A 24,160-nucleotide genomic window follows, 5' to 3' on the forward strand; every position below is an offset into this window, starting at 1 on the left:
TTTCAAATATATCAACAAGGTAACTAAGTTTTCCAAGCCATCTTTGATTTGTAAACAATTGAGCAAAGTCCTGATTTGTATCTGATAAAAACAATAAAACTTCATGTTTGAGATCAAAAAGATGTCGCAACACTTTACAACTGGCCAACTACCTCACTTTCGTATACAAAGGAAGCATTTCGTAAGCAGATCCCATTTCATTACAAAGTATAGTGAAAAGTCTGCTATTTAAGCTTCTACTTTTAATAAAGTTGATCATACTTACTGCATCTTTCAAAACTTTGTACAAATCAGTTTGCATTTCCTTTGCTACTAATGCTTCCCTATATATAATGCAATGATTAAAAACTGTATTTGGAGCAACTTCCTTTACTTTGCCCTTTAAACCTTTATTTTCTCCTGTTAATGCAGCCGCACCATCAGTACAAATCGCAACACAGTTCTTCCACGTCAGATTATCTGAAAGAAAATATTTATAACATCAAAACTATTTTCGCCCATCGTTCTTCCTTCTGAAGCTTTGCAAAATAGAAAATCCTCCAAAATATCTCCCTCGTAGCAGTATCTGACACATTCTCTCAATCGATTTAATAAATTGAATTTTATGTTGTCCACGATAACTGCAATATACCACGAGACTGTGTCTCTGAACAGAGGAATAGTTTTTAAATCGTTGATGTACTTTTCTCCATGCATAATTGAAATCATTTTTATTGCAGCAGGAAGAACGAGGGATTCAGCAATAGTAAATAGTATGTGGTTTCAAATTTTTTCCTATTAAATACAAAACTTCTAACGATGCTCTTAAAGCTTTACAAGGAACTGCCGTATGTTTCTTCATGAAATATTTCTGACCTTGTATGGCGTCGGCATGGCTTTTGAAAAAAGGATTCAGTTTTTTATTATTAGATCTGGATTTTTCGTATGCAAGTGTCTTTTTAATTTAACAGGTTTCATGTTTTCGTTAGCCAGTTTTTCGTAGCATATTACATACGAAGGACGTTGCTCATCATCAACAACACTGTAGATAAATTCCTCTTGATATTTTCTATTCTTTTTTCGTTCCTTTTGATTTGGAATATGATAGCTCTCTACCAGAAATTGGTGGTTGCGCTTCACTTGAAATAACGTTAGTGTCCAAATTTTCACACGATATTCTATTTCTTACCTTATTAGGTTCTGATGTACCTGTAGCAATATTATTGTCGTCACTCCTCGGCCTTTCTGTTCTGATTACCCAGTTGTCCATGGTAAAATATGTATTTTTTTTCTTCTTAAAAACAATGATAATAATAATAAACCTGCAAGAGAAAAAGTAGCAGAAGAATGTTGTTGTTGTTGTTTTGGTTTTTAGGAGCATTAGCAACTAAGGCCATATTTCCCCAGGGATATGCGGTGGTCATTCCCTGACCTTTCCGCATCCTTCATATTTGGTGGACACGGGCTCGAACCCCGGTCTAATCAAGAAGCGTGTGCTACGCACTGCTGCTCCTGCCCACCTGGCTATGGAGGCGCCAGCAGAAGAATGAAAAACACACTGAAGTTGTATGAAAGCACTGAATTACGAAGAAGAATAAAGTGCACGCGCGCAACACACTTGCTATATATATATTTACTACTACCACATATTCGCACCTCTGGCCTTTAGGCAATTTGAGAATTTGTGCTGTAGCATGAATTAAGAGCTAAAGGGATTAATTGAATAGTACTTCTCGTTGCTGAGTTGTACTGAGAAGTATTAATATATACTGAGAAGCAGCATCAGTCAGCTGCTTTTTTGTGTCCGTGATCAGTGAGCAAATTAAGGCAAGTCACAGAAGCAGTAGAGTTCATTCGTATATCAGACTTAGTTCCAGTAGTAAGTTAGTAAGATTTCTTTTTCTTTTTTTTCTTTTTTTTTTATGTAAACCCCAAACACGAGAGGTATTAGAACCTATACTACTTAGTACCGTGCTTGGGTTGGAGGTTGAGAAGATGAAAGAAGATATTTGTTGACACTGGACTTTAACTTCAGTAGACTGTAATTTTCAGGAAATACGTATAAAGGAAGGTTGTTCCAGAAAACGGCAGTTGAATGAATAAACAAGGAAGATGAAAAGGTGGTTCTGTGGGTTTGAAGTTGGACAGTAAATGGACGTTGGCTGGTGGCAGCACGTGTTCGGACTGTTTTGAAAGAGAGAGTGGGAATTATAGACGCCAATTCAGAAGAACAGTGCCCATGTAAGTATCTGAAGAAGAGGCATGCAGCAGAAACAGTACGTCCATGAGACAGCGAGTGGAGAGACTCTGTTAGAGATGAATCATTAATTAACCCAATTGCCATCTTCTGAATGGAATCAAGAAGCCTGAGAGAGGTTTTGGGAGCACCACCCCAGATGTGGGAACAATATTGCATGGTAGGCGGATTTGCAATTTGTACAGAGTGAACAGCTGCTTAGAAGAAAAGTAATGCCAAGAGCGAAAGAGAAAACCAAGTTTTTTAGATGCAGAGGAAGCAATATTTGTAATGTGATTGTGCCAAGAGAGATTAGAAGTCAGGGTAATCCCCAAAAGAGATATATCATTATGCCTAGAAATCGGGGTGTCACCAAAGATAAGCATAGGAGCAGAAGAATCCTTTTTGCGAGATATAAGACAAGACTGAGGTTTTAGAAGGATTGAAATCAACTAAGTTGTTTTCACTGTAGAATTACCCACTCGAGAATTACCTGAAGATCGGCATTTAAGGAATTGGTAGCAGATTTTCGAGAAGTTGATTGAGCAGGGCAAGGTTTCTCAAAATGGAAAGTGCAATGCACTGTGCTACCATCGCAAAACTATGGATAGGATTTCCAGGCAATGGAAGAAGGTCATTAATATACAAGAGGAAAAGAGTAGGGGAAAGAACTGAAACTTGGGGGACACCGGAATTAGTGGAGAAGTTAGAAGACAGAGAGCCATCTACAATCACCCTCAGTGAGCGATCAGAGAGAAAACTGGATAACCAATTACAAAAAACAGTTAGCAAACCATAAGATGGAAGCTTGTTTAGAAGACCTTTATGCCAAACATGATCGAAAGCCTCTGAGATGTGAAACGCAACTGCTTGTGTTCCACCCAACTTTTCCATTGAATTTGTCCATAAATGAGTAACATAAGCCAGAATATCACCAGTGGATTGACCCTGTTGATATTCTAGTCAGACGGTTCTAGTAAGTTCAGATTCTAGCAAGGTTTCTAGGTGGTTTTAAGAGTTGGCGGTTAATTGATTTCTCCATTACTTTAGAAAGAGTAGAAAAAATTGCAATGGGACGATCATTGGATGGGAGGGATTTGTCACCCTTTTTAGGAACTTGCTGGATATCAGCAAATTTCCAAGAAGATGGAAAAACACCGTTGGAATAAGAAAGTGAAAAAAGGCGGCAAATGATAGTAAGTAAGATCAGGAGCAGAGGTTTTGAGAACAAGTAGAGAAATACAATCAGGAACTGGAGCTTTTATAGCACAAGATTTGTCAAAATTCCTTTCACATCCTTTTGACGGAAGACCACAGGAGGCATTGAATGGAGCATGTTGGGAAGGGTGGGAGGTGTTTTACCAAGATCATTAATACATGAGTTGGAAGAAAAATGGGATGCTAGCAGGTCAGCTTTATCGTTGGCTGAAGTGACAACAGAATTATCTGGTTTTGACAGAGATGGGCAAAAGTTGCGGCCAATAGCTTTGGCAAGAAGCAAGTTTTCTACTCTTAGACTGCTCAAAATCTAGTTTGGACTGATTAATAACTGCTTCACAACTGTTGCCAGCTTTGGTGTAGGCAGAAAATGAAACTGAAGAATTGGAAACAAGCCAATTACAATATGCAACTTTCTTCTCTTGAACAGTCTTAGCACATTTATTGGAAAACCAAGGTTTAGATAAAGGATAAGATTTTAAAGTGGAGTATGGAACAAAGGATTCCATTCCTACAAGAATAATTTCACTGATATGAACAATGGCATCAGAAGTTTTGAAACAGCAATCCAATCAAGGAAAAGAAATCTCGCAGGTCATCCCATTTTTCATTCTTGTAATGTCAAACAATATGAGGTTGGGAATAGCCATGAGATAAAGGCTCCAATGGAGAAGAGACAATCACCTAGTTATGATCTGAGGTGCCTAAACGACAAGATTTTCGACCCTGTACAAGGGTTGCATGTGAAAAAAAGATCAAGTGTGTTGGCTGCATAGTTAGGATTGTCCGGTATTCTTGTAGGTAAATGAACAATCTGTGCTATGTCATTAGTAATTGCAAAAGCCTCAGCATCTCGACCAGCTGGGTCGGTGTGACAAGAAAACGGAAGCCAGCTGGAGCTGTGAACATTAAAATCACCAAGGAATATTACCTCATTGTTAGGAAAGTTGGACTGGAGAAAGTCAAGTTGCAAAGAGAGGAAGTCAAAGAGCTCCAAGTGTTTAGTGGAGTTTGGAGAACGGTAGAGACAACAGATGAATTTAACATAATGAGGTAGGGAGATTTAAGCCAGAGAAGATCAAAAAGGACATATGCACAAGTACCACCTTTGAGGAGAAAGGAATCCAGCGAATAATTTGGGCAACAGAGATGAGAGTAGTTGAATCAACCGATAACTGAGATTCTGTCAGAAAAAGTACATGAGGTTTGGCAGACTGCAAGTGGAAATGGACATCGTTGAGATTAGAATTGAGACCACATATTTGGGAAATGAACTAGGAAGTGTTTGGGAGGTTTAGATCTTATCGCAGATAAGCTTAATTTATTAGTTTGACAATTCATGATGTATTCAATAGTAAGAAAAAGTAGGGGACATGCTGTATGAGGCAATGAAATTTTTGGATATGGTGTACACATGGTAAGAATATACCCAGATCCTTGACATAACGTGGCCTCAACAATGCCCCCCCCCTCGTATACACACTACTCGGACTCTCTCCAGTCACTATCCGGCAGAGTAGAGGTAGCAAGATTACACTAGCTGATTCGGAAGCCTCCTAAAGAGTTACCAATAGGTTTGGTTCGGTGTACTAACTAGCCCCCAGCCTGCAAACACCATCTTAGAGCTGCATCCTGAAAAGTAAGGCAGATTGAATCTTGTCATGATGTTCATCATAACCTAAAAAGTCATCAGTCATATTGCATGATGGAAGAGATGGGGAAGGGGTGATTGGACCTTAGCTCTGGAGACTAAACATGAGTTCCACCACTTCAAGCCTCTAATAAGCAAAGTGGTGGTACTGCACCGGTTGATGAGTCATCTACCACCTAGTATTGCCTGGTAACACAGAGGGGTGGCATTCCTCTGTGTGGTGTGTGTGGTCGTCACACCTTGAGCCCTGCTTACGTTGGTTCACACCTAGGTGGTCACCCACAGTGTTCTTGTTCATGGAAGTTATACCCAGGACTACTAACAGTCCCACCATCGTGAAGGTGCAAGCAGAGGATTTGGCTGTTACAGACCATCCGGACTTTGCCAAAATTGGGTCCACTTGACTTGAATGTCACCCGAATATAAAGTTTCATCGGCGTTTTAGACTTCCAGGTAGCAAGTACTGCTCGTCTGGCACATCTGAGAGAATGTCTGTGACAACCTCAAGGACCATGTATATATTTGGGTAGATAATTTTGTTCCTACAGATCTTGTATATGAGTCCCCATGGGTGATTGTTGCGTGCTTAGGAAACCAATTGTGTCCAAGACCTCAATTTGTTCTGCGCAAAGGCTTTATGGCAGGGCGCCTCCGTAGCCAGGTGAGCAGGAGCAGCAGTGCATAGCACACACTTTTTGATTAGGCCGGGGTTTGAACCCGTGACCACCAAATACGGAGGATGCAGAAAGGTCAGGGAATGACCACCGCACATCCCCGGAACAATATGGCCTTAGTTGCTAATGTTCCTAAAAACCAAATAACAAAACAAACAAGCTTTATGGCAGATTTTTCACTTCTGCTTGTACTCTTGCCTGAGAGTATTAACTTCAGGATCAGGCCAGTTCCCGTGTCGTTGAAAGGCTCTCCATGCTACATGTGTTTGTTTTCCGAGATTGCTAAGTTCCTGTGTCCACCAAGGAGTATGAGGAGTGTGCACTTTGTGCATTTAGAGATGATCTAAATTTAGCCCAATTAATGTTTCGAATTGACAATCTTCTAAAAAAAGGTCCTCCAGATTGTTGCCATTGTTCTTTGGTGCTGCAGGTGTGATAGTGAAGGAGATGGCACAGTGGTCACTGTTAGAAATGTATTTAAGCACATCCCACTCTGCAATGTGATTAGAAACTGGGGGTGAGGTCGATGTTGGACTCCCCATGCACGTTGGAGGAAGTATAGGGTTTAGGATAGATTAGGATAGTTTGGATTCTGGGATCAATCATTCTTTCAAACAGCCTTCCCACGTTTGCCAACAGATTGGGTGGTACGCTTTTGGGTCAGTATTAGGTTTTTCCAGTTTCTGAATAATTTTAAGCAGTGCCTGTTTTCAGAAATTGGGAAATATGCCTTCCAAGAGGCATATTTCCCAATTTCTGAAAACTTCTGTAAAGATTTAACATCTCTTTAAAATATTTCCCAATTTCTGTAAAGATTTAACAAAATATTAGGGTAGAGCTCATGAAAAAGTGTGTCTTTTAGCAATCCTAAAAAGTGTCCAGGTCACTTTTTAGGATTCAACTTAGATACCACAACACAAAGTTCAACAACAGGGAGTAGTAAAACATTATAATAAAAAAAAATAAATAAAACAAAATTTATTCATATATAATTTGTTCTTACCTGATTATTGAGTGAGTAGCCATAATAAATTCTTGTTCATTAGCTTGATTGCAATTGAAGTGCTTACTTTTAGTATGCACATGAACATATTTATCTTGTGCAACCTGTAGCCTATAGATTCCACTTGTGTTACTACCTGTTTGTAGTGCTGCAAGAATAACAATAAAATATGATTGAAACTGATTTTTATAAACATTTAAATATATATTACTTTTTTTTTAATATGAATTTTTATATAACACTTCATTCATATATTGCAACTATGTAAATAAACAAATAAATTTTCTATTTATACTCTGGGATGACCAGACGGTCAGGAGTTCACAAGACAGAAAGAATACAAGAAACCGTATTTAGTGGCCATGGGCTTGAACTCCTGGTCACTCAAGACACCATGCACCCTCGCACCTGACCACTTGGCTATAGCAGCCACCATAGGGACATTGAGAAACTTTTTTTTTTTATTATTATTCTAAGGTCAGTGCTGTATGAAAGTGACAGTCATTACAGAAACATTAAACTTCAAAACATTATTCCTAAACCAGCACAATACTCAGTACTATGACAAAGAAGACCGAAACAAGTATGGTGCTAATTGTGTTGATACTTCATTATCGACTGAAATGTTTGCAAACATTTTGCACAACATTGTGATTTAACATCAATTTTCATGATATTCTGTATGCAGCGACGTTTTTTTCTTGAGTTCTGTGTTTCTGGGTAGCTTCATATTAAGTGATTCCTTTCGTACCTCTTCAGACTTTCTCATTTGAAGAGATGACTGATATCCACTTCATGTATAGGTGTGCAAACAGGAAAGAGCATCAGGTTGCACAATTATACTGAAGAGCTTACCCAAACAGAAGGCATCCAGATAGTCATGTATTCACAGCAATTCATCAGCATTTCCAAGAAATGGTGCATAAATGGCAGTACAGCTTGAACTTCAGAATTAGAAGAAAGAGTCCTAAAAACAGTTGCAGAAAATCCTACAAGGAGGATCTCTTTCGCAGAAAATGTTAGTCATAAAATGGTTTGGCAGATTCTACATGAATAATTTTTATAACCCTATCAGAGATTGCACATCTGCAGTGTGCGCAATCTTTGACCATTAATGATTTTGCAACAGTCAACAGATTCTGCATAAGTGTTTGGAAAATCCACAGCTCTCGAGTACAGTTTTATTCACTGATGAAGGGCTTCACTCTAGAGGGTGTTAGGAACTTCCATAACACTCATGTTTGGACCCAAGAAAATCCTTATGTCACCACAGTATAGCAGCAAAAATTCACCATAAACATGTAGGCAGGTATCTGGGGAGATAGACTCCACCTTGTATTTTCTGCGGCTGACTGAACTATTTTGTTATCCGCTTTTTTTTTTTTTTTTTGCTGTTATTATTATTTCGTATGGCAAAAAATGAGGATACATTTGTAACAATGTCAAAAAATAAATAAATAAATTACAATAAGCCTAAAAACAATATTTACAGAAAAAAATTATAAGTAACATTTGATGAATTAAAATGTAATGTCCAGTTTATTCAGCCACTTAATAGCATCATCAGTAACACTATGTAGATCTTGGATGGAGCCTTCAAATCTCCTCTTTGGGCACTCCGAGATGACATGCTGGATGGTCTGGGGCACGTTGTCACAGTCGCAGAATGGGTTTTCAGTTTTTCCCCACTTATGCAGCCAAAACTTGCATCTTCCGTGATTTGTTCGGATTCTGTTCAGGGATGTCCATTCCTTTCTTGGTAAGTTGAAACCTGGAACAGCTCTGCATGGATCACTGACTAAGCTCAGGTGGTCGGGATTTGAAGTAGTCCAGTCTTCGCACCAGGTCTGGTCAGCATTAAAATGTGACTTGATAAGTTTCTCGCCTAGCTTCCATGAGGGGTTCCTAGACTTCAATCTCTCCGGCTTCTGGGGGTTGCAATCCTGATGTATGGGCAAGTGAGGATTTCTTTGACATTTCTGCCATTCTTTCAGCAAGGCTATTTCTCTTCTTATAGAGGATACATTATATTTTTTGCTGTAACATGAGCTATCAGAACTTTTGGCGGATGCATCTCTTCTGGAAATTCATCACATGTGATTCATGCATGATGGAGCATGGCCCTCATTTTCTTTAGAATGTTAGGATTTGTTGAATAAACATTTCAACAACAGGTGGATGGGACATGGCGGACCCACCGCTTGGCCATCTAGGTCACTGGACTTTACCGTTTGGACTTCTTTCTATGGGGTGACTTAAAATGCTTAGTGTATTCAAGTCCTGTTGATAACATCCAACAAGTTAGAGAAAGTCTTAAAGTGGTAGTGAGAGAATCAAAGAAACCCCAGGGATATTTGAACTTGTGCAAATTCTGACAAGAAAATGTGGCAAAGCTTGCATTCAAATAGAAGATCATCACTCTGAGCACCTTTTATAAAAGATGACTGCATGATGTAAATATGACTTGTACATCAGAGAACATTCGACTTACTGGTCCCTAACAGAAAGAGTGAAATGATTTTTTCCTTGCTCATTTTTTATCAAGACTTTTATTGGTTTGTTTAGATGACTTCCATATTTTCCCCGAAAGTTTGTAGGTATAGTTTTGAGATACTCTGTATACATCATATGCCAAGTAGTACAAACAATAGTTAAAATTAAACAAGAGAAAATATTTACAAATATGTGCAAGAAAAATCAAATTAGTGAAGCAGATTAAAGAGTTGTTCAAGTTTTGTATTTACATATAAATACTACTGAAATCAGATATTCCTCTGATTGCAGGATATTGTGGCCTACAAATCTGATCATCAGTTAGAATTAACCCTAGAAATGATAGAGTGCTAGAAGGTATAAAATACTACCAAATGATCATGTGTATGTGCCTTCCTTAAGATGGCTGTTAGCTCATCTCCCCATCAGTTTCTAATGAAACTGAGCATGGAGCTGCAACAGTCAGAAGCAAACCTGATGTAGCAGAGTTGTCAGGAGACTAAGTTCTTTGAGTGAACCAAGATTAACTTGGTGGCTGTACCAGAGTATATAAACAAGTGTTTCCACAACATGCAATCAGCTACATACATAAGAATATGTATGTAGCTCATTGCAACAACGGTATCACACTCTTTTTTTGCTTTCTTTCTTTCTTCAGATGAAAATGGTGCCAAATTTTCATCTGAAGCAAGTTACAACTTCACTCTTAAAATGTATAACTCTAAAATATCATGAGGTGCATGCCTTTAATGACGTGGATGTGCGTGCATGAGAAAGAAATGACACGACCAAAACAGATATACATGGAAAAAAAAAAAAAAAAAAAAAACCCAAAGAGAATCAAAATACATAAAAAATAAATAACGAAGTATCAGACAAGTCTAAACTTCATCTGTTTAGTCTGTTGGAAAGCCAGAAGCACAAGGAACTGTTGGGAACAGAAAAGCCAGCACAACGAGCTGCAGTTGTAGTGGATATATCAGACTCGCGCCTCCACCAAATTGATGCCTTTCAGAACAATTGCACAGAGCTTTAGGTAACCCAGCACCATACCATACCATTGCACACTACCAATCCAGGGCTTCCAGATGCAGAAGTCTTCCGCCTAACAAAAAAAAAAAAAAAAAATCAGTAGCAAAGGCCTGGAAAGTCAAGACGATCTCCTGTTTATCGAGCAGAATGGCCTCACAGCCTACTGCCATACAGGCATATGATACAATTAAATAGGAGAATATTTGCTGATGATATCGAGGTAGTGGTAGGTGGATCGGAAAACTGCTAGGTTGAGGAGATTCACAGACTAATACATTAACAGTACCGCAGACATCAGTGAAATGATTCTTTCACTGTTTGTTTAGGAATGAGCAGCAGCCTGGAAAGAGAGGTGCTGGGGAGTTCTAAGACTGCTGGGAAATCCCCAGCAGTCCTGGAAAAAGTAAATACATGGGCTGTATTAGGATAACCAAGAGTAAGAATGGGAGCTTGTATACTTGCATGTACACCAAAGCTAGGAGTACAGTAAATAAATTTGACGAATTTGAGGTGCTGGTGAAGACACTGAAGGCAGATACTGTTGGGATTTCAAAGACGTGGAGTCACACAGAGATAAGGAATACAGAATTGAAATTTGGGGAGCACAATGTGTACAAAAAGGATTGACAGGACAGAAAGGGGAGAGAGAGGTCATGCTGTTAGTTAAAAAACACAAAATCTAAGGGAGTGCACCCAGCTAACATGGGTGGACAGTGGAATATTGAGTCAGTTTAGTGTAACATAAACACTGGAAAAGCAAAACTGAGACTAGGAGTGTGTTATAGGCCTAATGACTGATGAGTATAATGAACAACTACACAGAGCAATAGATTGGGCCAGTAAATCAGACTATCTTATAATGGAGGATTTTAACTCCCCAGATATTGACTGCAACTTGTGGGGTGGTAACTTGCACACCAGCAAGGCTTTTCTGGATTATTGTTTTCTACAGCAGCATGTTCAAGAGGCAAGTAGAGGGAGTAATACTCTATCTGATTATTAGCAGAGATTCTTCAGGAATTAAGACCCTGCAGATAAAGGAACCACTAGGTGGAAGTGACCACAGTGTGCTGATGTGGGTTTTATTTAAAGATGTAACTACCATCAGGGGCAAAGGTTTTTGCTTTCGTAAAGGTAACTACTACAGTGATCTCAGACAGTCTTTAAATTCTATACAATGAGATCAAGTGATGATGTTACCAACAGCAAATTCTAAATGGGAAGCATTCCAGGAAGTAATCGTGGAAGTCACTAGGCATTTTTTCCCAACAAACAAATACTGTTCAAAGTTTAGGCTTAAATGGAAGGCAGATGAACTAATGAGATTTGTGGGAGCAGGATAAGAAAATTGCATGGGATGCATATAAATTATCAGGTGACACAGAAGACTATGGTAGACACAAGCTAGTCTGTAATCAAGTCACAAAGGAGGTGAGTCAAGTGAAGGCAGATTATGAGAAATCTTCAGCAGAGGATAGAAAGACAAGCAGCAAAGACTTCTTTACTTATGTAAACTCTAGATTGAATGGGATGAATCAGATTGGTCCAATTGATATAGATGGTTCGATTGATGAGCCTGCTGAGGTAGCTGACAAACTTAATGAGTATTTTGCATCTACATTCACAAATTAACCCCAGGGGGTTCACATCTGGTGAGTATGGGCTTGGCAAACCCAGGGTTCTGAGCTGGATATCATCATTCTTCTCTTCTTGTTGATTCCTTTCTACTTCTCTCTCTCTCTCTCAGTTTTTTTTTTTTTTTTTTTTGGCTGGTGCAGCATAAGCCTCAGGCTTCCTTGTACCATATGGCTAATAATAATAAGGAATGTCTAAAGGGAAGTGGAGGCCAGCAGCTAATCAAACTGTAGCATGGAGCTAAATGATTTTGTAATAACTGAGAGCAAAGAGAAAGATAAATTGTTAAAATTGAACATAAAAAAGGTACCTGGGGTGGATGGGATCTATCAAGTTATATTAAAGGAGGCAGAAAAGGAAGCAAACAAACTCTTAACAATAATTACAAAAGCTTCCTTGGACTCGAGGAGGTCCCCATGTACTGGAGATGTGCAAATGAGTCCCCAATTCAAAAAGGGGATCAAAGGGTGACATGAGCAATTACAGACCTATTATTTTAACTTCTGGACAAGACTGCAGTTCAGTTCAGACATAGAATGGATCTGTTAAGGGGTCTTGTCTGACAAATTTGATTGGATACTATGATGTGGTGACAAAGGAACAGGAAGCAAAAAATAATTTTGATATCATACTCTTGGATCTTAGGGAGGCTTTTGATACTGTTTCATATGGGAAATTACTGAACAAATTAAAGTAGTAGGGTGTAAGGGCAAATTGCTGCAATGGATAAAAGAATGGTTGAATGGGAGAATCACAAAGTGATAATCAAAAAGAGTACTGCTCTTCTTGGACTAATGTAATTAGTGGAGTCCCCCAGGGTTCGGTGTTGAGCCCAGTGTTGTTTCCTGTATTTATCGATGACACTGATGAAGGTATATTATTATTATAGGGTGAGCATAAAGCCTTTCCCCGATTAAGAAAAATTATAACTTAAAAAAAAAAAAAAAAAAAAACTATGCTAGATAGAAATTTGCACCTTGTATCATAATGAAGGCCAATGCTTAGAGTTTTTTTACACTGTACAGTTGCACGACCCGTAGACGATCTAGGTAGTGATGCAATCGCTACAATGGATACATCGCTGAAATTGCCAGTATCAAAATGGTATCGATGAAGGAGAGAGTTCAGTGTGTTTTGTGGTTTCATTAAACAAAATCGCTGGTTACAGTTCAGTAAAACTTTAGAAGAAAGTATGGGTGAGATCTGCCAGACAGTGATAGAATAGATGTGTGGAAATTTGCCTTTAGCCAGCACACGGATTGCAGGAAGAAACTTCCACCTGTCGTTGTGGAAGCTGGTAACTTAAATAAATTCAAGGAGGAACTGGACCAACTTTTAGAGGGAATGGATGTTTGAAAATTTTTTTTTTTTTGGCTGATGCTACATAAGCTCATACGCTTGCTTTCTTGCATCACATGGATCTACTACTATTCCTAAATTGTGCAACTTTGCATTAATCGTACCATGAACAGTCAATAGGAACATAGCTTGTAAGTTTGGTGCAAACCATTGAAACTTACAATGACTATATCAGTATTTCTTATATCTGGGAAAAAATTTTGTGTAATCCATCCTCTCCTTTGTGAAAAACACTCCAATGCTCATGCCAGGCATTTACCAAAGCATCCAAGGTTTTGGCATTTCCTTCTTCGGATCTGAAAAGATACCCAACTCTATATTCAGAAAAGAGGCGGAAATGCCATGGCAGATGGAGTAAGCCAATCACAAAACACCAAATGCAGATCAATAGGAAATTTTCCAGTCACAACATGAAAAGCAGGGTCAAACAGTCCTGGAATGCAATGCACATCCTAAGGAGCACTACTCTTTGAATGGAACTGAGCTTCCTAGCAAAGAATTTGACTTAGCACTCAAACCAAATTGATACACTGTACATTACCATTGGGATAAATACACATTCATATAGCAAGTTCACTGCCTTACCTTTTATTCCACAGTCAACCCTAGTGATGAGTAATCATCCGAATAAATTTCCTTGCCTTTTCTGATAGAAAATAGCACTAGTGGGGGCATATGATGCAAGAAAGCAGACTTATACAGCATCAGCAAAAAAAAAAAAAAAAAAACACCCTTCCCATTTCACCTATCATTCATACCAGTTTCTCTAGTTCTGCCTTGAATTTATATAAGCTGTCAATGTCTACAACAACTTCTACAAATTTATTTACAAGTTTGAAATAAACTTAAAGGTTTATTGCAAATTTTTTAAAACTTTTTTAGCAAATCATTTCCATGCCTTTTCGTACAACAGGGAAGTACCTATTTATCTGATCGTCTGTACACGGTGCTGGAATTTTATTGTGATCTAATATAAACATTAATTTTTTTAGATCTAATTGAAATACAAGCGGTCCGGATAAAATTCTTTTTAAGTTCCGGTAATAGTTTGGGAATCATTGGTCTAGATGATTCAATCAGTGCCTCCATTAATTTCTCTGTAACAGAAGTTAAATTAACAGGTCTATAATTAATGGTGTCACCCTTTGCGAACAGATGTCACATTCGCACATCTCCAGTCCATGGGGACCTCCGCTGATTCCAAGGAATCTCTCATAATTATGGCTAAGGGTTTGCATACTTCCTTCGTTGCCTTTCTTAATATAACTGGATAGATCCCATCCATTCCAGGTGGCTTCCTCAATGTTTGACTTTAACAATTTTCCCTCCACTTTGCCCCAGTGATTACAAAATCATTAAGCACCCACCCTGTTACTGTTTGATAAACTTCTGGCATTTTCTTCCCTAATAACTCCTCCTGGATGAATGTACATGCAAAATACTCACTCAGATTATCAGCTATCTGAGCAAGATCAACAGTCGAACCATCGAAATCAAGTGGACCAATCTGATTTAACCCCATACTTTTATGGTTTATATAAGTAAAGCAGTCCTTGCTGTTTTTCTTAGCATGCTTTGCCAAAGACTTCTCATAATCTGCCTTCCCTTGCTTAATCTCCTTTCTGACTTGATTACAGACTAGCTTATATCTACCATAGGCTTCTGTGTCACCTGATAATTTATATGTATCCATGCATTTTTCTTCTCTGCCACGTGTCTCATTAGTTCATCTGACACCCATTTAGGACTAAATTTTGAACAGTATTTCTTAGTTGTAATGAAAAGCCTAATAGCTTCCAAGATTAATTCTTTGAATACTTCCCATTTAGAATTTGCTGTTGGTAACATCATCAGTTGGTCCCACTGTACACAATTTAAAAACTGTCTGAGACAACTTCCATAAAGGTGACTACCTTTATGGAAGTAAACACCCTTCCCTTGATAGTAGTTACATCTCTGAGTAAATCCCACATCAGCACGCTGTGATCACTGCCACCTAGTGGGTCCTTTATCTGCAGATTCTTAATGCATGAAAAATCACTACTGATAATCAGATCAAAAGTATTACACCCTCTGGTTACCTCTCAAACATGCTGCTGTAGAAAACAATCATTCAATAAATCCCCAAAAACCTTGCTAGTGTGCGAGTGACCAACCCAGAAGTTCCAGTCAATATCTGGGAAGTTAAAATCCCCCATTATAAGACAATCTGATTTACTGGCCCATCCTATTTCTCTGTACAATTGTTCATTGTACTCATTAGACCTATAATACACTCCTACTCTCATTTCTCAATTTCCAGTGCTTATTTCACACTAAACTGACTCAACGTTGCACTGTCCATCTATGTGCACTTCCTTAGATTTAGCGTTTTTCTTAATTAACAGCATAACCCCTCCTCCCTTCCTATCCTGTCCTGTCTGTACACATTATACTCCCCAAATTGCAATTCTGCATTCCTTATATCTTTGTGACACCACGTCTCTGATATCCCAACAATATGTGCCTTTGACAAGTACCTCAAATTCGCTAAATTTATTTCTTAACTCCTAGCATTGGTGTACACGCAAGCATACGTGCACCTGTTCTTATTCTTAGTTACCCTAACACAGTCCATGCATTTACTTGTTTCACTATGATTCCCAGCAGTGCCCGAAATCTCCGGCACCTTGTTTCCCAAGGTAATGCTCATTCGAATAGAAGCAACGAAGAACCACTTTCACCTCTGCCAGCAGCTACTGTTAATCTATTAGTCTGTGCATCTCCCCAATCTAGCAGTTTTCCGACTCACCTAACACTGCCTTGATAGCATCAGCAAATATTCTTGCACCCTTTCTATTTAAGTGTATCCCATCCCTGTAGAAGCAGACTCTTCTGTTATCAAGAACAGACCATGCAGCAAAAAATTCTACCTCATGAGCCTTGCACAACCTTTCCAGGGCTAAATCGATTGACAAAGCTCACATCATATACTCCCTCCTATAGTGTCTGTGTAGAATTGCAGACACTTTCACATTCAATCCTAACTCCTGGCTTTTTTTCAACATTAACCTGTACTTGTTAAGTAATTCTGGCGTAATCCTACTATTAATATCATTAATGCAATGTGTGCAACAATATCACCTTTTGTGCCGTTAAAAGATGATATCTGCTGCTCTACAATGTCATTAATTTTCCCCTGGCCGAAATACTCTAGTCCTGTTTCACCTACTGTTTTTGCACAATACTCCCTCCCTTCGTTTTGCACAATACTCCCCATTTTCCTGACAACAGAGTCACCGAAAACCAGTGGTGAATATTTTAACAATGGGCTCGCACTTTTGCCGACTTTTTGAGGTGAAACATCCTTTTGGAGGGGGGGGGGGGGTTGGAGGGGGTAAATAACAAGTAAATCTGATCAGTCACGGAAGTGACGTCACACGCAGCATCTGCCAGAGGTGCTTCCCACGCTCATACAACTAGTCTGTGTGGGACACTCACTAGTAGAATGATTAGATTAGAGCGCGTGATGCATTTTTCGTGACCAGTACGATATCTCAAGTTCTAACTGTTTGGAATTTTTGAATAGTATGACGTCACAACCATGTGACGTCATATAGTGATGCGAAGGATGTTTCACATAAAACCATCCGCTCGTGCTCGGCAGATGCACAACTTTTTTATTTTTTTTTTTTACAACTAGGGAAATATAATGGATAAATTTTTTTTCATAATAAAATTTTAATATTGCAAATAAAAAAATAACAAAAATATTTCCCATATTACAAATAACAAATTATCACAAAACATTCTAGAATATAAAAACAAATATTACATAAAAAACAAACTGTTCTAGAAAAGGTACACAAAAATCACAGATTACATGAAAAAAATATTGCACAAATATTCAAGAAAATTTTCTTTTAAAAATTGCCATACTAAATTTACTTCTTTATTAATATTGACATAACGATCCGGATCAAATTGAAGCAATGGTTTTCCATTTAGATGTATGGTCATCATAATCTGCAATGCGTTTAATTTTCAACATTATTCATTCATTCACATGATATTATTCATTACGCTGAAAGCTCGCTCAGTTTCAGCACTGCTAATCGCAATGGTTTCAAAGATATTTCTGGCTTTCTTAATTGTAAAGGGAATTTCACTCGATTTTAAAGATAAACTGTCTTCGACAAAATCACTAAAATCATTAATTTTTATTTCATATTTTATCAAAAAACAAATTTCTTATTTAGTTTTCACAGTCTTGCCACTGAGACAAAAGTTCTTTTAAATTCCATGATTTCCGGTAGAATATGTTTAAAATTTCTTTCAATGGTATATGATTATTTTCTTTATTTAATTTAAAATCTCCCTGTTGCATTAATAGCTTGTCACGAGGTAATTTTACTGTTCTTACTTTCCATTTTGATTCCTTAAAATTCTTTCCACTTCAACATGCTCTTAATTTTAGCTTCATATTTTCCATAAATCAGCAATAGCACTGATAGTTCAAATAATTAATTTATCTGCTTTTGCCATAGTGAATCTGTAAAGCTTCTGAAATGTAAGAGAGCTCCTGCAGGATGTCGATCATTAGTGCTAAATGGTTAAAAAATTCCAGATTTAAAAGTCGCTTTAACAATCCCAAATAAAAATAAATTCCCTGTTTATACTCCAGGGCGACAATACCGTCAGAGGAGTTCACAAGGTTGAGAGAATACAAGAAAGAGCACCGTATTCAGCAGTCAGGGTGCTTGAACACGAGTCACTCAAGGCACATGTGACTAATGCACTCGTGCACCTGCATAAGTTTTACTGGGCTACGGCGGCATCTGATCCAAAATATTTGCACAATGCAGGATAATTCCCTTAACCCACAATTACCATTCGCAATTTACAAGCTGCTCTTCGCAGCCTGAACACATGACAGATCTTTGTAGTTTCCACATCAAGTTCTTTAGCAATCATCCTTAATTCGTGCTAGTTTTTTTGGAGATTGGTAATACAATTTTTTTTTTTAAATTATTGCCTGTATGCCATTATATTTTAGAACATTTTCTACGGAGTGAAAGGCTCGACAAATTTTCAAAATCTGTCAACATTTCATCTTCTTAAAGTTTATATAATATCCTAGTTTCCTCACCTCACCCCCACGTTGCTACTGTCACTAGTTCTTTGAATACTGTGCAAAATATCGGAATCACTCAGATATTCAGCTACTGTGAACATGTAAACATAGACAGGAAAAATTTACTGGAAGGCATGGATCACTCACTTCTCCGAAAAACATACGCCCATTTGTCGGAGTAAAGGGGAACCACAACACAGGTTGACCAGAGGCTATTATCCATGTCGGGGTATCTTCTTAATCCTCTGACTGGCTATGGAAAGCATATTGACTAGCGCATCTTCTCGGAATGTGGCTGCATAAGTTTTACAGACACAACTAACGTTGTGGAACGGTAATCCCTTTCACCCTTAATTCGCGCTTTCTAATTACCTAAAGGCCAGAGGTGAGAACAATGCATACAAAGTTGTCTCTCCTAATCTGTTCATTATATGGAAATGATTTTCGTTCTACGGAAACTACTTTATTTTAAATGTAATTACCAAGGGGAATTTTAAAAAATTCAGTATAAAGAAGTTGGTTAAACAGAGGTCAGACTATAATTAAATCAAAAATGAAGCAATTTAAAAATACATAACCGATCGACTGCGCCATTAAAATGCTGGGAATGGGGCCCCGTTCGCCGCACCGTAGTTTCGGCTCTGGATACTCAATAATTGCGTATTTAGAATTTCATTTGTAAAATAAATGATCGTCTCAACGATGGGCTCACGAATTTTCAAAAAAAATAACAATGGGCTCTCGCCAGCCCACTCACCACTGCCGATAACACCAGTTCCTGTGGGAACAGCACATTCTGCCTTGGGGTTTGCTGCTGTGTTGCCTGATGTTCAAGTACAAGCTCCAGCATTGATGTTGGCAGCTGAGAGCTTGATGAGCCCTTCAATTTTAAATCCTTCGAGGGCATCTACCCTGCTCTCATAAAGTCCCATAACGATGCCGAGTTGAGGCCTAATATCCTCACGCTCCATACATCGAATGCACACAAAAGACATTCCCCATGGCAATAGCATGTCCGTTCAGACATGATACTGCTGTCAATTCAGAGGACAACCATCCCCCCCTCAGTTCTCCCCTGAGCCACAGTACTCCCATTAGCTTGAGCCTTTTGCTTTGCTGCTCTGGTCTGAGTCATGATTTCGATTGTTTCAATACAATTAAAAATATAACACTAAACTTATATCAATATGCAGTAATAATACTATATATACATTTCAGTATCAAGTTTTATCTCCTACTGAATTGTCTGAATTTAGTATCTCCTGTCAAGTTTAAGTTATAATGTTACGTTTGTAAAATCTAAAGTTATAATAGATAACAAATTTAAGTATCTATTGCCACTCATGTGGTTTGAACATTCATGCTACCATCTATGCCATATCACTGATTCTATTAGCTCTACTGATACACTGCTACAAGTTATGTAGAAACTTCCGAACGTCCAGTTTCTGTTTATCGATATGAAAACAATGTCGCAGAAGTTGACTGTGGGTTTCTATGCAATTACAAGGCTGAATAAGAATAAATGCACCAAATTAATCAGTAAATAACAAAAAAAAAAAAAAAAACTATACCACTAAATTTAAATCAAAACGATTTAAAATCAATAAATAAAAAAAGTCCACTTAGCAGCTTTGAAGATGACTAGCTCCCACTAGCCTCGTCAACAGACTGTGTAAAGTGCAAGTTGCAATTTAAAGATCCACCTAGCATAATGCCTAGTATTTTAATTGCCTTGCCGATTTTAGGTTCGACCATTCAGCTCACAACTGGGGGTCTTCTATCCAAAAAATGACCACTGAAGACCACACCACTGTCCATGTTTTGGTTCCTGATACAGTCAGTTTATGTAACCTGGTTTCTAGTTGTCTGTGAATTTCCTTCAATAAGCAGCACAAGATCATCAGTCCCCACACAAAGTCCTCCAAAACTAGGTTCCACATTAGCGGCCCAAAAACCGATCCTTGTGGACATCCTCTGGTCACCTCTCGTACAATGGAACCAACCAACAACTTGACAGTCACTGTATGGTGCATGAAGTAGTCCTTTACTACCCTAAAGATCTTATTTGAACAGCTTGCAAGTCACAACATCATAAGAATGCTGTTTCATTGAATAGAGTCAAAAGCACCCTCAAAGTCAATAAAGACTCAAAGGACATACTTACTGTTCAAGCCTAATATACAGTTCTGCAATGCCTGAAGCATGTCTGTTCCATGACCTCGAATAAACCCAATATTGTCTGCTGAGCCGGTGTGGAGTGGCACCATTAAAATGCACTGCGCAAGAAGTTCAAAAGATAGGCCACCTGTTGGTCAAGTCACGGTGACAGTCTCTTTGGACAAAGACTGGTCTTGCTTGTGGACTTCTTGGAGTGTGGCACCACAATCAACTCAGATCGATATGTGGAAATCTTGAAAAAGTTCCTGCATCTGTAGAGTTTGACCAGACAAAAAAAACCTCAATGAGGTTCTTCTTCTCCATGATAACCAACAATCCCACACCAGTCTGCACATGATGGAGGCTGCTGCAAAACTGGGGTGCAATGTTCTTCCTCACCCCTCTCATAGCCCGGATCTTGCACCTTCCGACAATCACCTGTTCGGCCCACTGAAGGATGCACTCCGTGTAACCTATTTTGAGGATGATGACCAGATCAAACACAGTGTTTGCAAAGCCCTTCTGAGCAAGAGTAAGGAATTTTACAGGACTGGAATACAGCACCTGACTGAGAGATACTGGAAGTGCATAGAAAATGGTGATTTTGTGGAAAAATAACAGTGTGCTCATTAATGATTGAGGATTGACGTAAATGGCATAGTTGTAGGAATTAAATTTTCTGATTAAAAAAAATAGGAGGAATTACTTTTGTTACACTCCTCATATTTGACTGGTCAAACAAACATTTATCTGTTAAACTGTGTAATTGAACAATCAGGTGTGAATTTAGAATAAACATACGCAACACTATTCTGAAAGATATCAGAATAGCTGAAAGATATCAGAATAGTGTTGCGTATGTTTATTCTAATGTCTGGTTCAAAGAAGTCATAATAAAAGATAGTATTGAAATTTTTAGGAAATAATAAAAACCTTAAGTATTTCTTATGGTCTCAATAATTTATTCCTACTGTCAGTTTATATGTTTAAGAAATCTGCTATTATGCAATTTTTAAAAATAATTTACTTCATAAATGTAGATGCTCGTTGGAACCTTGTAAAGTTGAAATTCCGGATAAAAGCGAAAAGTTTAGGAACTCACTTACTTTCTTTTAAGTGCTGATTGAGCTTGTTTAGATCACTAGGATGGCATAATTCATGAATAATGCATCCTACAAGGTCTTTATTAAGATACTGACTATACGCTGATGACACTCCACTGTAAATACAATGATTAAGTATTTACTACGGGTAAAGAAAGGTTTAATAATACATGCAATTTCAAATTAACATTATCCTAAAATTTTGAATATTAATGAAACTGAATTACAGACTGGAATAAAAATTATGTTACAGTCTATAGAACATTCAACTAGAAATCTATAGAACATTCATAAGTCATCACTCTTTAGAAAAACATGCACAAACCTGTTTCAGCACACACACACACACACACACACACACACACACACACACACACACACACACACACACACACACACACACACACACACACACACACACACACACACACACACACACACACACTTAAGAGTAAAGTAAAAATTCATGAATATCCTGTTAAAAACAAGTTAGGTAATTTGCACAACATTTCAGATTTCATTAACTTCATTTTGTGTTTGATTTTTTAAAATTAATTTTTTTCCCCTTTCCTGAGATTAATAAAAGTAAAGAAGTAAACAACTAATTACTTTGTTCTGCAATTAGTTATTAACTAATAACATATAAAAGTAATTGTTTTCAATTCACTGCACATACCTGATAATGTAGTACCCTAATAGAGACACGTGATCATGTCTACAAATTCGACTGTCACAGAAGATAAGCACAGGAGCAGTAGACTCCTTTTTGAAAGACAGGACTGAGTTTTAAAAGGATTAAAATTAACTAAGTTATTTTTGCCCACTGGAGAATTAAATGGAGATAGGCATTTTAAGGAATTGGTGGAGGATGTTTTAGAAGATGAAGCTGTTTGTACAGGGCAAGGTTTCTCAAACTGGAAGGTGAAATAACGTCCCATGATCTACAAAACTATGGATGGGATTTCCATAAAAGAAGTGGAAGGTCATTAATATAAAAGAAGAAAAAGTGAGAAAAAGAACATGATACTGAGGAAAATCACCAATATTTGTGGACAGAGAGCTTTCTAACATCAATGCAGCAAATGAGTACATAGAAAACTGTACAGGGCTGTGAAAAGGTACTTGGGGGCCCGGATGCAAAAGGGGTTAATGGGGGCTCACCTATTTATGTTGAGACAAAAAATAATAATAGACATATTGGGGCCCCTAAATCGGGGCCCTAATGTGGTGTATCCAAATGCATTGCCCTGAACTGAATACCAAACTATAAAAAAGTCAGCAATCTATAAGATAGAAGCCTTTTTAGAACACCTTTATCCCAAACATGACCAAAAGCCTTAGAAATTTCAAGGGCAACTGCTTGAGTTCCATTAAACTTTTCCACTGAATAGATGGGACAAATAAAAACTGCATCATTTATGAATTTTGCAAATACAGTGGATTCCGGTTATTTGGGGCAAATCTAAAAAAACAGAACCCAATCAAAAAAACAGCCAGGGTTTACATAGCTTAATTGGGACAACATGCCGTTTAATCGGAGCACGAGACCGCAGCACTGGAAATTATCCTACAATTGTCTCCGACCGAACCACGTAGTTCGGTCGGATTTATGGAGGGCACAACCATAAAACAATTAGCAGTCACCTGTTTATTGGGCTTTTCTGTTAGTGCAATCTATCATAAACGGATAGTAAACTCAATCTTACTGAATTTGCAATAATACCATCAGCTGGAATTCTGTGGGTTATTATGGTGAAATGTGTTTACACTTCCATGAAATCTTCAATCATATAAAAAATTAATTTTCGGAATCTTCTCTTCATTCCTATTTTTAAAGCTTCATAACTTGTTATTCCGTTCGCACTTGTGTGTATCGTGTTAATTGCAATTTGTGTGTGCTGTGTTCTTTGTTATTGATTGCTTATCTTTTTACTGTTTTAAATTTTAACCCTCACCCACAAATGTCAGTGAACGGAAATGTCAACTAGTTAGTATGTACATACTAACTAGTTGACATTTCTGTACATATTACAGTACGTATTAATTATTCTGATTTTCACGTATCATTTAATTTTTGAATTGGCAAGGTAATAAAGGGTAAATTTGTGCATAATACAGTATATCTTCACTTTTATAGCCTGTAGATAATATTCCTCCTATTTTCGCTAATCAGAATCGCTGTTTAATAGAACTAAAATTCATTTCACAAACATGATCACAATGATCAGCACTTATTACACATCGTATAGTGAATGGTACTTTACTATGGTGAGTCCATCGTAACGTGATTTGATTGTACAGTGAACCAATTGTAAATAATTTTTAATTATTTACGCGAAATTTCGAATAACTGGTGCAGCCGCTTAATCGGGCCAAAATGCACTAGTCCCGGTGTGTCCCAAATAACCGGAATCGACTGTAATGTGTTTTGTACTGCATTGTTGGTTGCAAAAATGTTCAAAATGCATTTGTTAGATGGGATATATATCTCTATGAATGAAAAA

At 37.8% G+C, this 24,160-nt stretch overlaps 1 protein-coding gene across 2 annotated transcripts in view; it reads right to left on the reverse strand.

Annotated features, from left to right (window-relative positions):
- Positions 1-24,160, reverse strand: part of LOC150084471 (uncharacterized) — a 1,198,120-nt gene that overhangs the window by 294,437 nt on the left and 879,523 nt on the right. For both annotated transcript variants that reach the window (XM_090376097.1, XM_090376096.1), the window contains 2 exons: positions 21,660-21,772; positions 6,762-6,909 (listed from right to left, as the gene is read on the reverse strand). In XM_090376097.1, coding sequence (XP_090232223.1) covers positions 6,762-6,909; positions 21,660-21,772 — 261 coding nt within the window. The remainder of the gene's footprint in view (positions 1-6,761; positions 6,910-21,659; positions 21,773-24,160) is intronic.

The sequence above is a fragment of the Mastigoproctus giganteus genome, chromosome 6, assembly GCF_048544385.1.
Source record: "Mastigoproctus giganteus isolate SK-2022 chromosome 6, ASM4854438v1, whole genome shotgun sequence".
In the NCBI taxonomy this organism is placed as follows: Eukaryota; Metazoa; Arthropoda; class Arachnida; order Uropygi; family Thelyphonidae; genus Mastigoproctus; species Mastigoproctus giganteus.